General features: G+C 46.5%; 1 protein-coding gene across 4 annotated transcripts in view; it reads left to right on the forward strand.

Moving 5' to 3' along the window:
• Positions 1-15,590, forward strand: part of LOC118221381 (proto-oncogene vav-like) — a 38,034-nt gene extending 22,444 nt beyond the window's left edge. Inside the window, exons 6-27 of one of the 4 annotated variants that reach the window (XM_035406410.1) lie at positions 442-537; positions 1,339-1,407; positions 1,676-1,779; positions 2,165-2,264; positions 2,578-2,673; positions 2,822-2,890; positions 5,161-5,247; positions 6,106-6,191; positions 6,372-6,507; positions 6,893-7,002; positions 7,272-7,373; positions 7,713-7,807; positions 8,213-8,235; positions 8,351-8,393; positions 9,007-9,143; positions 11,811-11,876; positions 12,298-12,329; positions 13,252-13,362; positions 13,626-13,713; positions 14,029-14,143; positions 14,292-14,347; positions 14,987-15,104. In XM_035406410.1, the coding sequence (XP_035262301.1) occupies positions 442-537; positions 1,339-1,407; positions 1,676-1,779; positions 2,165-2,264; positions 2,578-2,673; positions 2,822-2,890; positions 5,161-5,247; positions 6,106-6,191; positions 6,372-6,507; positions 6,893-7,002; positions 7,272-7,373; positions 7,713-7,807; positions 8,213-8,235; positions 8,351-8,393; positions 9,007-9,143; positions 11,811-11,876; positions 12,298-12,329; positions 13,252-13,362; positions 13,626-13,713; positions 14,029-14,143; positions 14,292-14,332 (1,806 nt within the window). In that variant the 3' untranslated portion in view covers positions 14,333-14,347; positions 14,987-15,104. Of the gene's footprint in view, positions 1-441; positions 538-1,338; positions 1,408-1,675; positions 1,780-2,164; positions 2,265-2,577; positions 2,674-2,821; positions 2,891-5,160; positions 5,248-6,105; positions 6,192-6,371; positions 6,508-6,892; positions 7,003-7,271; positions 7,374-7,712; positions 7,808-8,212; positions 8,236-8,350; positions 8,394-9,006; positions 9,144-11,810; positions 11,877-12,297; positions 12,330-13,251; positions 13,363-13,625; positions 13,714-14,028; positions 14,144-14,291; positions 14,348-14,401; positions 14,557-14,986 lie in introns of all 4 variants that reach the window. The other 3 variants (XM_035406409.1, XM_035406407.1, XM_035406406.1) reach the window with 3 other exon arrangements.
• The last annotated feature ends 276 nt before the right edge of the window (positions 15,591-15,866 follow it).

Genomic DNA, 15,866 nt, shown 5'->3' on the forward strand with positions numbered 1-15,866 from the left:
ACCTGGGCTGAGAGATATACTGTAATGTTACCTGAAAGGTAAGATATTTTCTGTGATATTATTACCTGAATAGTAAGACGTCTACTGTAATGTTACCTGAAAGGTAAGAGGTCTACTGTAATGTTACCTGAAAAGTAAGAGGTCTTCTGTAATGTTACTGAAAGGTAAGAGGTCTACTATGATGTTACTTGAAAGGTAAGATATTTTCTGTGATATTACCTGAATAGTAAGAGGTCTACTGTAATGTTACCTAAAAAGGTAAGAGGTCTACTGTAATGTTACTGAAAGGTAAGATATTTACTGTAATGTTATCTGATAGTTAAGAAATCTACTGTACTGTTACCCGAAAGTTAAGAAATCTACTGTAATGTTACCTGAAAGGTAAGAGGTTCACGGCAATGTTACCTGAAAGGTAAGAGGTCTGTTGTAATGTATCTGCAGCAGAAGATGCCAGAGGTGGACAAGAGGAACTGCTGCCTGCAGGAGATCAGACAGACAGAGGAGAAGTACACTGACACCCTGGAGTCCATATTAAAGGTGCCACTAAAACTACACAAGTACACATGTAGGCATATATATATATATATATATATATATATACAGAAGCATACACACATAAAGAGACATATACACCGTATATCCAGCTGTATAAATGATATATAAATGCCATATTTTTAAAAAGTTGTATAAGTACACACACGCACACACACTCTCTCACCACTCGCCCTCACACACTCACACACACACACACGCTCACGCACACACTCTCACCTCTCACACTCACACACACACACACACACACACACGCGCACACACACACGCTCACGCACACACTCTCACCACTCACACTCACACACACACACACACTCACAACTCACACGCACAGTCACACACACACACACTCACACACTCACACTCACTCACACACACACACACACACACTCACACTCACTCACACACACACACACACACACTCACACACTCACACTCACACACACACACACACACACACTCACACACTCACACTCACTCACACACACACACACACACTCACACACTCACACTCACTCACACACACACACACACACTCACACACTCACACTCACTCACACACACACACACACACACACTCACACACTCACACTCACTCACACACACACACACACAAACACACACACACACTCACTCACTCACACACACACACACACACACACACACTCACACACTCACACTCACTCACACACACACACACACAAACACACACACACACTCACTCACTCACACACACACACACACACACACACAGTCTCACTCCCGTTCTGTCTCTGTCTCCTGCAGCACTTCATGAAGCCTCTCCAGCGGTTTCTGCAGCCTCAGGACGTTGAGAACATTTTCATCAACATCAAGGTTTGTCTATTTCTCCATCTCTCTATTACTCTCTCTATCTCTCCATCTCTCTATCACTCTGTCTCTCCATCTCTTTATCACTCCCTTTATCTCTCCATCTCTATTACTCCCTTCATCTCTCCATCTTTATCTCCACATTATGTGGCAAATAGCCCTGTTATTATTTAGCTGGACAGTTTGACCTGTTTTTAGCATGGGGCGGGATGTAGCCCCTCCTGCACCCCTGTGAGTGTGTAAATGTTACATGTAAATCAATCTGACTGGGCAGGAGCTGGCCTCTACACACCGCAGCCTCCTGGAGGAGATCCGCACCTCCATTCTCTCCTGTGGGGCGGAGAACCTGTACCAGGTCTTCATCAGTTACAAGGAGAGGTACCACACTGCTCACCTGAACACTGCCTACCTGGACACTATTCACCTGTACACTGCTCACCTGAACACTGTTCATCTGCACACTGCTCACCTAAACACTGCTCACCTGGACACTGCTACCTGCACACTGCTCACCTGGACACTGCACACCCTGCACACTGCTCACCTGCACACTGCTCACTTGGATACTGCTCCCTGAACACTGCTCACCTGGATACTATTACCTGCACACTGCTCACCTGCACACTGCACACTGCTCACCTGAACACTGTTCACCTGGACACTGGTCACCTGTACTCTGCTCACTTGTACACTTCTCACCTGGCTAAGCTAAATGCCAGGCCTTCTCCCAGCATTCTCAGTCTGACGAGCATTCTGTCTCCAGGTTACTGCCCTACGGCCGCTACTGCAGCCAGGTGGAGTCGGCCACCAAACACCTGGACAAGATCGCCAGCACTAAAGAGGATGTGCGCATGAAGCTGGAGGTGTGAATCAATGCCCCGCCCACACTGTCAATCAGTGCCCCGCCCACCCTGTCAGTCAGAGCTCCGCCCACCCTGTCAGTCAGAGCCCCGCCCACCCTGTCAGACAGAGCTCCGCCCACACTATCAATCAGAGCCCCGCCCACCCTGTCAGACAGAGCTCCACCCACACTGTCAGTCAGAGCCCTGTCCACACTGTCAGCCAGAGCTCCGCCCACACTGTCTGTCAGAGTCCTTCTTTTGCCATGCTAATGTATTTTTTCCTTCATTCATCCATCTTCTCCTCTCGCGCTCTCTGCCTTTCCCCACGGTTCAGGAATGCTCCAAACGAGCAAACAGCGGCAGATTTTCCCTGCGAGATCTCCTCATGGTCCCCATGCAGAGGGTCCTTAAATATCACCTACTTTTACAGGTACGTCTGCACCTACTAAATACACAAACTACTTTCAGAGGAACATGATCGTGTGTGTGTGTTTGTGTGTGCGTGCGTGTGTTTGTGGATGTGTGTGTATGCGTGTGTGAGTTGCTGTGGCTCAGTGTGTTTCTCTCTCTGGTCTCAGGAGCTGGTGAAACACACCACTAATCCTGCAGAGAAAGAGAATCTGCGCACAGCCTTGGATGCCATGCGGGTGAGTCCTGTACTACACACCCTCTCACCCTGTACTACACACCCTCTCACCCTGTACTATACACCCTCTCACCCTGTACTATACACCCTCTCACCCTGTACTACACACCCTCTCACCCTGTACTACACACCCTCTCACCCTGTACTACACACCCTCTCACCCTGTACTATACACCCTCTCACCCTGTACTATACACCCTCTCACCCTCTCACCCTGTACTACACACCCTCTCACCCTGTACTATACACCCTCTCACCCTCTCACCCTGTACTATACACCCTCTCACCCTGTACTACACACCCTCTCACCCTGTACTATACACCCTCTCACCCTGTACTATACACCCTCTCACCCTCTCACCCTGTACTACACACCCTCTCACCCTGTACTACACACCCTCTCACCCTGTACTATACACCCTCTCACCCTGTACTATACACCCTCTCACCCTCTCACCCTGTACTACACACCCTCTCACCCTGTACTATACACCCTCTCACCCTGTACTACACACCCTCTCACCCTGTACTACACACCCTCTCACCCTGTACTACACACCCACTCATCCTGTACTATACACCCTCTCACCCTGTACTATACACCCTCTCACCCTGTACTATACACCCACTCACCCTGTACTATACACCCTCTCACCCTGTACTATACACCCTCTCACCCTGTACTATACACCCACTCATCCTGTACTATACACCCTTTCACCCTGTACTACACACCCTCTCACCCTGTACTACACACCCTCTCACCCTGTACTATACACCCTCTCACCCTCTACTATACACCCTCTCACCCTCTCACCCTGTACTATACACCCTCTCACCCTGTACTACACACCCTCTCACCCTGTACTATACACCCTCTCACCCTGTACTATACACCCTCTCACCCTGTACTATACACCTTCTCACCCTCTACTATACACCCTCTCACCCTGTACTACACACCCTCTCACCCTCTCACCCTGTACTACACACCCTCTCACCCTGTACTACACACCCTCTCACCCTGTACTATACACCCTCTCACCCTATACTACACACCTTCTCACCCTCTACTATACACCCTCTCACCCTGTACTACACACCCCTCACCCTCTCACCCTGTACTACACACCTCTCACCCTCTCACCCTGTACTATACACCCTCTCACCCTGTACTACACACCCTCTCACCTTGTATACACCCCTCACCCTCTCACCCTGTATACACCCCTCACCCTCTCACCCTGTATACACCCTCTCACCCACTCATCCTGTACTATACACCCTCTCACCCTGTACTACACACCCTCTCACCCTGTACTATACACCCTCTCATCCTGTACTAATATACACCCCTCACCCTCTCACCCAATATACACCCTCTCATTCTGTACTACACACCCTCTCACCCTGTACTATACACCCTCTCACCCTGTACTACACACCCTCTCACCCTATACTACACACCCCTCACCCTCTCACCCTGTACTACACACCCTCTTACCCTCTCACCCTGTACTACACACCTCTCACCCTCTCACCCTGTACTACACACCCTCTCACCTTGTATACACCCCTCACCCTCTCACCCTGTATACACCCCTCACCCTCTCACCCTGTACTACACACCCTCTTACCCTCTCACCCTGTACTACACACCTCTCACCCTCTCACCCTGTACTACACACCCTCTCACCTTGTATACACCCCTCACCCTCTCACCCTGTATACACCCCTCACCCTCTCACTCTGTACTACACACCCTCTCACCTTCTCACCCTGTACTACACACCCTTTCACCCTGTACACACCCTTCACCCTCTCACCCTGTACTACACACCCTCTCACCCTGTACACACCCCTCACCCTCTTACTCTGTACTACACACCCTTTCACCCTGTACACACCCCTCACCCTCTTACTCTGTACTACACACCCTCTCACCCTGTACACACCCCTCACCCTCTCATCCTGTACTACACACCCTCTCACCCTGTACACACCCCTCTCTCTGCTACACACCATCTCATCCTCTCCCCTGTCGCCCTGTCGCTTTGTAACCCTTTGTGCTGCCACCTGTTATTGTACCTGTTGTACCTGTTGTTGGTGAAGCACAACCCAGCAGTTTTCTGAGGCAGACAGATGAAGTGATGAACCGTAATGGTTAAGGGGTGAACAGTGAGGCGGAGAGAGAATAAATGTTGAGCAGAGCAGCAGTCCTTAAAGTGAAATGGTGAATAGTGGGCGTGTCTCTTTCTTTTTCTATCTCAGGACTTGGCGCAGTGTGTGAACGAAGTCAAACGAGACAACGAGATCCTCCGGCAGATCACCACCTTCCAGCTGTCCATCGAGAACATGGTGGGGACCTGCTGCAGGGAATTACCACTCTTTCATGTATTACATCAGTACAGCTACAGGGAATTAACACTCTTTCCTGTATTACATCAGTACAGCTACAGGGAATTAACACTCTTTCCTGTATTACATCAGTACAGCTGCAGGGAATTAACACTCTTTCCTGTACTTCATCAGTACAGCTACAGGGAATTAACACTCTTTCCTGTATTACATCAGTGCAGCTACAGGGAATTACTACTCTTTCCTGTACTTCATCAGTACAGCTACAGGGAATTAACACTCTTTCCTGTATTACATCAGTACAGCTGCAGGGAATTACTACTCTTTCCTGTACTTCATCAGTACAGCTACAGGGAATTAACACTCTTTCCTGTATTACATCAGTACAGCTACAGGGAATTAACACTCTTTCCTGTACTTCATCAGTACAGCTACAGGGAATTAACACTCTTTCCTGTATTACATCAGTACAGCTGCAGGGAATTAACACTCTTTCCTGTACTTCATCAGTACAGCTACAGGGAATTAACACTCTTTCCTGTATTACATCAGTACAGCTACAGGGAATTAACACTCTTTCCTGTACTCCATCAGTACAGCTACAGGGAATTAACACTCTTTCCTGTATTACATCAGTACAGCTACAGGGAATTAACACTCTTTCCTGTAATCCATCAGTACAGCTACAGGGAATTAACACTCTTTCCTGTATTACATCAGTACAGCTGTAGGGAATTAACACTCTTTCCTGTATTACATCAGTACAGCTACAGGGAATTAACACAGTAAGTATTGTTTCTGTCCGTGATGAAGAGTCAGCATGTTGTCTTTATCCAGTAAGGTTCTTCTCTTCCTCAGACCCAGTCTCTCGCTCTGTATGGCCGTCCCAAAATTGACGGAGAACTGAAGATTTGCAGTTCAGAGAAGAGATCCAAACAGGACAGGTATGAGGGGCGCAGGATGGGGAGGGGCACAGCTTGTAGGTGTGACTGGAGTGGTGTGACTTTGGACTGTAACTACGGGGAGGGGCCATGGCCTGGGGGTTTGGCTGTTGTGGGGTGTGGCTGTGAGTTGTGCTTCCGTAGGGGGCGGAGCTGGTGGCTGACGCAGGTGTGTCTGTGCAGGTACGCCTTCCTGTTCGACAAGGCCATGCTGGTTTGTAAGAGGAAGAGTGGAGACAACCTGGAGCTGAAAAAGCTGATCGAACTGCAGAACTATCAGGTCCTGGATGATCCGGGAGGAGAACGGGACAATAAGAAGGTCTTTCCCTCCCTCTTTTCACTCTCTCTCCCTCTCTCTCTCTCTCTCTCTCTCTCTCACCCTTCTTATCTCCTCCTCTCCTCCTCTTTCAGGCATCACTTATTATCTCCCTCTTTGCCCTCTTTTTTCCTCTTCTTACCTCTCTCACTCTGGAGTATGGAGGTTGAAAGGCCTTTTGGTGTGAATCTATGAATAAATAAAACAAGCTTGATATTTTCTTTTTACCCTGAATTTCACAGCTTGGAACAAATGCATTCAAGATGATAAATTACAAATCATGAAATATGAATTTAAATGAATGACAGATTCAGATTCATCAAAGCAGACAGGGTAATATTAAATTGAGAATGTTAAACTCATACGGGGCACTGGCGTTGTTCTGCAGTGGTCCAGTGCGTTCTATCTAATAGACTCCTACGATGACAGCAGCTACGATCTCTACTTCAAAACCAAGGAGCTGAAGAGGAAATGGCTGGAGCAGTTTCAAATGGCTCAGTGAGCGAAACCACCACCCAACGCACCTTAACACTGCACCCTAAGGGACCTTAACACTGCACACTGATGTGCTTTAACACTGCAACCTAACGCACCTTAACACTCCATAACACACTGTAATACTGTACCACAACACACCTTCACGCAGTGCTCTCATGTGTTTATAGGTTCTCTGAGATTTGGCAGTGTGTGTATGTGTGTGCTTGCGTGTATGTGTATACATGTGTGTTAACTCTGCATTGATTTGCATTCACTGCCACTGCCACCAGGTCGAACATGTTCCCTGATAACCACACAGCCAACAACCATGACTTCCAGATGCACTGCTTTGAGGAGACCACGTCCTGCAAGGCCTGCTGCATGCTGCTCAGGTGGGTTCAGCATACACACACACACGCACACGCACGCGCACGCGCACGCGCACGCGCACGCGCACGCACACGCACACACACACGCACGCACGCACACACGCGCACGCGCACGCGCACGCGCACGCGCACGCACACGCACACGCACACGCACACGCACACACACACACACACACACACACACACACAGAACATTATAGAAATAAGTAACACATTAAAGACAGAAATAGCCTATACAAAATATAGACCCAGAAGTAACACCCCCTCCCCCTCCCTCTCCCTATCTCTTCCTCTCTCTCTCTCTCTCTCTCCCCTTTCTCTCTCTCTCTCTCTCTCTCTCAGAGGGATATTCTTCCAGGGTTACCGCTGCACACGCTGTAAGGTAGCAGCTCATAAAGAATGCCTGGGCAGAGTCCCTGCCTGCGGACGGAACTCAGGTACGCTGTGCTGGCACCACTCCCCTTCCAACCCTAAACCCTAATCCTTTCCCCCAAATCCCCTGTCCCCACCTCTCCCCCTTGCTTTCCCTCAAATCCCCTGTCCCCACCTCTCCCCCTCCATTTCCCCCAAATCCCTGTCTGTACACAGCCCCCATTACACTTTCCTTGCCAGTGATTTGGCATTATTGACCTCACCTGTGCATTATCCGGTTCAGAAAGATTAAGATGCACTTTTTGTACGTCGCTTTGGATAAAAGCCAAATAAATGTAATGTAATGTAATGTAATATAATATATGATTTCTGTGCAGGCTGAGGTCAACACTGTGATTAACACTGATGGTGTGATAAGATTGTTTTCCTGTGCAGTGGTGTGAGAACAGTTTTGTGTGTTTGTTTTTCAGACACCTCTGGCACCATGAAAAAGGTACCGCCCTCCTGTTCCCTTCTGCGTTGGGCCAGCCCCTTGGGCATGGGCATGAATTTGGGGGGTTTGAGTGTTGCCATGAGTGTTTAAGAAATAATACATTTTTGTCTTTCAGAACAAGAACCAGCGGTCCGGAGGCAGCAGGCCACCTGATTCAGGTAAGAGTAAGAGGAATAGTTTCACAGTGTCTGACATTTTTAATGCTGATGCAGTCGTAAGTGTTTAATAGTGCCTGTATGTGTCTCATCCACCCCTGAACCTGAAGCATTTGCCTGTGTTTCTCTAATCCTCCACTCATAAGCATTTAATAATGCCTGTGTTTCTCTAATTCTCCAGTCATAAGTATTTAATAATGCCTGTATTTCTCTAATTCTCCAGTCATAAGCGCTTAATAATGCCGTATTTCTCTACTCCTCCAGTCTTAAGCGTTTAATAATGCCTGTGTTTTTCTCTCATCTTTCATTACATTACATTACAGGCATTTAGCAGACGCTCTTATCCAGAGCGACTTACACAACTTTTACATAGCATTTTTACATTGTATCCATTTATACAGCTGGATATATACTGAAGCAATTTCGGTTAAGTACCTTGCTCAAGGGTACAACGGCAGTGTCCTACCCGGGAATCGAACCTGCGACCTCTCGGTTACAAGCCCAGTTCCTTAATTTCAGGATTGAGCATTTAATAATGCCTGTTTATTTCTCATTGTGTAGCAAAGCCCATATATGTCACGTTCTCCTTTAATAATGTTGTGTCTGACCCCTCCAGTCTTGCCAAAGATGGAGGTCTGTCAGGAGTATTTTGGATTGCCTCCACCCCCCGTTGCATTCGGCCAACCGCTGCACCTCTCCATGGGTGATGTCATCGAGCTGATGCGGGCAGAGGTGGATCTGCAGTGGTGGGAGGTGAGAAGACGAGGAGGGGGCCCGGGCTTGCAGGAAGGGGTGGGGCTTGCAGATCAACAGGGTTTGAGTTGTGTACAGCTCGTTATCAAGAGGCATATTCTACATTCTCAAATATGTATTGATTTTTTTTTTCATTTTTAATCCTTCATACCCTTAAAGCATGTGTGTGTGTGTGTGTGAGTGTGTGTGTGTGCGTACAAAACTGAGATCTGTTCCAGGTGACCAAGTGGCTGTTACAGAAAACCTGCTCTGCTGTACCAGTTGGTTCTGGACAGATGTAGTCTGGAACTGTATTTCATGATCCTATAAGCCAGTTGTTGCCAAGCTTCCTCTTACTGCTCAACCAATCAAAGAGCAGGGACATCTGGCTTGGGGGGGCTATTTGAATATATTTAAAGTAAACATTATGACAGTTTATGTTAATCTTTCACTGTCTCTTACAAATACTTGGCAGCTAATTAAAAAAATTAGCAATCAAAGAAAATTTTCGGGGCTTGTACATATGTACATTCTCATATACAAACATCAGCAGATGGACAGGCTCATATTTAAAATTCTACAGCTATTTTATGAATCTTAATTGATTCTAAAACTCACTGTCAAACAGATGCCTACTAAATGAGAAAATGGCCCTCTCACCTCTTTACCTCCCCTTCTCCTGAAGCTTTACACGTTCCATGTGCAGAGCGTGAAGTTTGGACAGATCTTGCTGTGAGCGCGGTTTGCCTGTATCACATGACCATACAAGGAGATGAAATAGAATAGAACTTCATTGTCTAACATAGGCTGGAAACTTGTCTCGGGTCTCAAACCGGAAATAGAAATCCATATGTGGAAACAAAATACAATAAAATCACACAGAAGTCACCAAAGAATAATAAATAATAACTTTTTTTTTGGTTTTGTTTAATTGGTTGACTGCATTTGGGGCCAAGGGTCTCATATAAATGCATGCGTCCATAGCCACTTTTAAATTTTTTAATTGAATCCAGTTACTTTAGTTCTATGTGCTCTACAACACATTGGAAACAAGCGAGGGCTGTTAAGAAAAAAGAAAAAAACAATCTTACAACTTGCTTATTTATGGAAATAAAGTTACTTTTTTAACTGGCAGTAGCAGCAGATGTGATCTGAGTGAAACGATAAACTCTCCTTACACAGGACATGGGGGATGAGTCTGTGGTTCCTGTCAAGTACAGTCGTACAGTGACTGAATTAGCATGTCTGCTTACTTGAGTAGCTTCTGATCAGTCACTCCTGGGTGCAGTACTATCAGCAATCAATACCAACTATGATCATGATGAGATCAAGGGACTCTCTGATGAGCAGACATACTGACGCTGGTGTCCCTAAGACTTATCTTCTGGCGCATCTTCTCCAGAGTGTCCTTCTAAATTTAAGTTGGTGGATGGTGATTAGAAATCGCATGTCATGAGGTCCTGGTCATCACTGTCAGGTTAATTACAAATCCCTGTGTAAAATACTTTATGTGGCTTCTTCTCCACCTCCCTCTGGTTCTGGTCCAAAATGGCTGCCGTGCATCAGAGTTCAGAATTACCCCTGGCAGGGACTGGGTGGGCCCGTGTGCAGTATACTGTACATAAGAAATTAATCTTGTTTATTTGGTGTTTCAGAGTGAGGTTCACGCATAAGCCCTTTTGGACTTCTAACCTCACTTTTTACACTATTGTTTTGTTTTATGTATTGTAACATTGTTTGTGTGTGTTTTTTTCTTTTATTTAATGTCTTCAAAAAATAAACTTAAACTAAAACTTGATAGGGGCACATGCACATTAGATATTATTCACACACATTAGACATTAGATGTACAGTACTCATAGAGTAGCATTGTAGCACTGGGACTAATTGCCCCTCGAAGAGAATAAAGGAAATCTTGAATCTTGTGTGTGTTTTGGAGGTGATGATGGTTGATGTGTGTGTTTTGGAGGTGATGGTGGTTGGTGTGTGTGTTTTGCAGGTGATCATAGTTGATATGTGTGTTTTGGAAGTGCTCATGGTTGATGTGTGTGTTTTGGAGGTGATGGTGGTTGATGTGTGTGTTTTGGAGGTAACGGTGAAAGAGAGTCTGTGTGTTTTTGGGAGTTACTGTGGCTCAGGGACTGGGGTGCTGAATACACCCTAAGTCTGTCTCCCACTGACACTCACATGGCACGTCTTGGTTGCACGCATCACTGCAGAACAGTGAGTCTGTTTCCTGTGGCAGCAGGGAGGAGCCTACACAGGACGACCTCAGCAATAACTTTCAAAATGAAAGAGCATGAACAGCTCTTTCGTTTTCTCTCTCACCCAATTCCTCTCTCAATTTCATAATAGTGACAAGTGAACACAGGCTGCAAAAGTACATATACACAGATAAATCTGAATTAAATATAAAAATAAAAAAAACACACACTACAGAATTATTAGTGCTCCCCACCACCAAAGCACACTGAAAGAACAACTGGATCATAACATGAACCTTCCTCCATGCTGTTGAATTTACTAGGTAAAATGCTTCCCCTGTTGGTGATAGTAGAGTATTACTGGCCAAGGACAATAAAACAGCAGTTGTTGTGAGTGCTGTGCTGTAGATGTGTGGGCTCCTGGGAGCAAAGTTCAAAGGTCAAAGAAGGGTCACTGATTTTTTTTTTTTCTCTTCTCTTCCAGGGCCGGAATATGGCGGTGGGAGAAACGGGCTGGTTTCCTTCTTCTAAAGTGCGACCCTTCATCCCAGTGAGTGTCATGTGGGGTCATTGGGGGTCATGAGGGGTTCATGTAGAGGTCATGAGGAGTCATCAAGGGGGAGTCATGATAGGGTTATCTAGAGGTCATGAGTGGTCATTTGGGGGGGCGTCATCTGAAGGCCATGAAAAGTCATCTGAGAGTAACTCAGGTGTTTATTTTTAGCTGAAGGGGGGCTGTTGTCTCTGTTTAATACATCAGCACTGACAATAGCCACAGTCTAAACGGGCAAACAGTAATGAATGATTTATCACTATGTGGCAGAGTAGTATAGTGGTGAGGAGACTGGGCTGGTTCATTCCCGGATGTAGCAGGGTCATTGATAGGGAAAATGCAAGCTGTGGAAGTTGCTCTGGATCTTTGCTAAATGCCATGTGTCTATGTGGCCTCAAATTTCTCTCCCTGTCCACAGAGAGCCACTCCAGATTTGACGGGGTTCCCCTGGTGCGTAAAGTCTTAATAAGCCTTCTGCTATATCTGTACCATTATGTGCATGTCAGCAATTCACAGCACTGACTCACTGTTCATTATAAGAGCAGTGACTCACTGTTATGTGTCTTATTCATTATAAGAGCACTGACTCACTGCTCTACCCGAGTCTTATTAATTATAAGAGCACTGACTCACTGCTCTACCTGAGTCTTATTAATTATAAGAGCACTGACTCACTGCTCTACCTGAGTCTTATTCATTATAAGAGCACTGACTCTCTGTTCTGTCTCTTATTCATTATAGGAGCACTGATTCACTGCTCTACCTGAGTCTTATTCTGGACACTGACTCACTGCTCTACCTGAGTTATTCATTATGAGAGCACTGACTCACTGCTCTACCTGAGTCTTATTCATTGTAAGACCACTGAATCACTGTTCTGTGTCTTATGCATTATAAGAGCACTGACTCACTGCTCTACCTGAGTCTTATTCATTATAAGAGCACTGACTCTCTGTTCTGTCTCTTATTCATTATAGGAGCACTGATTCACTGCTCTACCTGAGTCTTATTCATTATAAGAGCACTGACTCACTGCTCTACCTGAGTCTTATTCTGGGCACTGACTCACTGCTCTACCTGAGTTATTCATTATGAGAGCACTGACTCACTGCTCTACCTGAGTCTTATTCATTGTAAGACCACTGAATCACTGTTCTGTGTCTTATGCATTATAAGAGCACTGACTCATTGCTCTACCTGAGTCTTATTCATTATGAGAGCACTGACTCACTGCTCTACCTGAGTCTTATTCATTCTGACAGCACGGCCTTACTGCTCTACCTGAGTCTTATTCATTATGACAACATTGACCCACTGCTCTACCTAAGTCTTATTCATTATGAGAGCACTGACTCACTGCTCTACCCTACAGGTTTGCAGGGAACTTGGACCGAGCAGCTGCCAAAAACCTGCTGCAGACGCGCTCGGACGGAACGTACCTGGTCAGGCAGAAGGATGCCGGCGAGTTTGCGGTCAGCATCAAGTGAGTTTCAGTGAGGTGATGCTGTGCTGATACCTGCGGATGTTACACATGTAGAACCACAAACACTCATACTTCTGAATGATCCATCTGTGAGTCCTGCAATTTCCATCATACAAGTGCACTCTCTCTTTCTCTCTCTCTTTCTCACATACACACACGTACATATGCACATGTAAATACATAAGTTTTGGACATAAGTCAGGTGGTTATCTTTTTACCATTTAGATTGACAGGTGTCACTCAGATTCTTCCCTGTTTTCCAGGTTCAAGTTGGACACCAAACACATAAAGATTACATCTGCAGAGGGGCTTTTTCGCATCAACGAGAAGAAGGCCTTCAAAGGGTTAATTGTATGTAACAAACTTCCTGCCAGACTCGTATTAATGGATACAGACTAAAGCATATAATTTCATCTTGTCTACAACTTAACACCTTAGTGGGTATGGATCTTCAGCACCATGGGAAATGTAGTACATAACACACTTCTGCTGTTGTGGATAATACTGACACTGTTGACTTGGGTAATGTAGTACAGTCACTCACATCCCCTCAGCTATTGTCTGTAATGAAGCACAGTTAACTTCACGGCTGCTGCATTATGGGTAATGTAGTATAGTTAGTCCAGCCCACTTGGCAATGAGAACTCTGTTCATTGGCTCTCACAGGACCTGGTGGAGTTCTATCAAAAAAACACCCTGAAGGAGTACTTCAAAGACCTGGACACACCCCTACAGTTCCCCTTTAAAGAGCCAGAGCACAGTGCCAGCCCACCTGCTCCTAGTAAGTTCCCCCGCATTTAAATATAACATCACACCAGAAACTCCCATTACATACCAGTTCTTTCTGTAGCTAAGAAGGAGAGAGGATGGAAAAACTGCAGGAGCTGAATATCTGGTTGGCCTAAAGAATCTGTTGCACTTTCCTTTAGGTCAGGTGACACCTGTGACATCAGCAGCAGTAAACAGCTAAAGAACAGCTTGACTGGTGGGTCAACATTTTATCTGTGATTATGTAAATGCTTTGTATCCTCCCATCCAGCAGGGGGCATCACGCGATACTTTGGCACAGCCAGGGCGCGTTACGACTTCTCGGCTCGAGACCGCACCGAGCTGTCCCTGCGTGAGGGGGACACGGTGAAGATCATCTCCAAAAAGTCTTCCAACGGCTGGTGGAAGGGGGAGGTTTATGGCAGGGTGAGGGACTCGGAATGCTGACACTCCTCCCTCTGTCTCTGTCTCTGTCTCTGTCTCTCGCTCTCTCTCTCTCTCTTTTGGGTTAGGTCTCTCTCTGTGGTGTCCTTTCCTGTCTCTGCCTTTCCATGTCTCTCCCTCTCTCATGTGTCCTTTCCATCTCTCTTCTCCATCTTTCTTTCTTTCTCTTGTATGTCTATGGCTCGTCCATTGCATTACATTACATTACAGGCATGTACAGATGCTCTTATCCAGAGTAACTGGACCATTGTATAAGTCAGCATTCATACATCTGGATGTATTACAGAAGCAGTGAGGTTAAGTACCTTGCTCAAGGGTACAACGGTAGTGCCCTTACCTGGGAATCAAACCTGCAACCTTCAGTTCCCTAACGGTTATACTATGCCCCCCCCCCCCCCCCCCCCCCCTCCAGGTGGGACTGTTCCCAGCCAACTATGTAGAGGAGGATTACTCAGACTACTGCTGACCACATGAGACCAGAGCTCCGCCCCCCTGAGGCCAGCACCATCCTATCCCAGCACAGAAGGGGTCCAGTCCTCCCATCCTGGAGCCGGACCCTGGCCCCCACTTTTCAGTGCTGTGAACTTGCGGTGTCCCAGACAGAGAGTTACGCTGCACCTGCAGGGGGACCCCAGCGGATATCATCAGTGTGGCTGATTCTGATCCAACACACAGCCCTCCTGCTATCCTGTATGTGCATGTGCATGTGCGTGTGTGTGCGTGTATGCGTGTGTCTGTGTGTGTCTGTGTTTGCGTGTGCATGTGTATGTGTGTGTGTGTACATGTGTGTGTGTGCATGAGTATGTGTGTGTGTGTGTGTGTGTATCTGTGTGCGCCTTTCCTCTGCCTGTACCTCACCCTGTCGGTGCCATGCCCCTAACTGTGACCCTGTCTTCACCCCATTCCTGACAGACAGGCCTGGGAGACCTCACTGTGCTGTAGTTACATTTTGTTTATTAGTCATGTTTCAGTGTGCTGAATTCTCTACGTAAATAAATATGTTTATATTAATTTAATAGGGACCAAAGTACTCTATCCGAGTTGATTCCACATAGAAAATGCACCATAATTATCTTCATCCTGTACAAAAATCTCTACAATTCACCCTGTGCTGCACAGGCATCCGTACTGATCCCCCTGTCCTGCACAGACATCTCTTCTATTCATCCTGTGCTGCCGACATTTCTACTGTTCCCCCTGTGCTGCACAGACAGCACTACTGTTCCCCCTGTGCAGCACAGACATTACTACTTTTCACCCTGTGCTGCATAGACATCTCTACTATTCACCCT

Source organism: Anguilla anguilla, chromosome 2 (assembly GCF_013347855.1).
Source record: "Anguilla anguilla isolate fAngAng1 chromosome 2, fAngAng1.pri, whole genome shotgun sequence".
Lineage (NCBI taxonomy): Eukaryota > Metazoa > Chordata > Actinopteri > Anguilliformes > Anguillidae > Anguilla > Anguilla anguilla.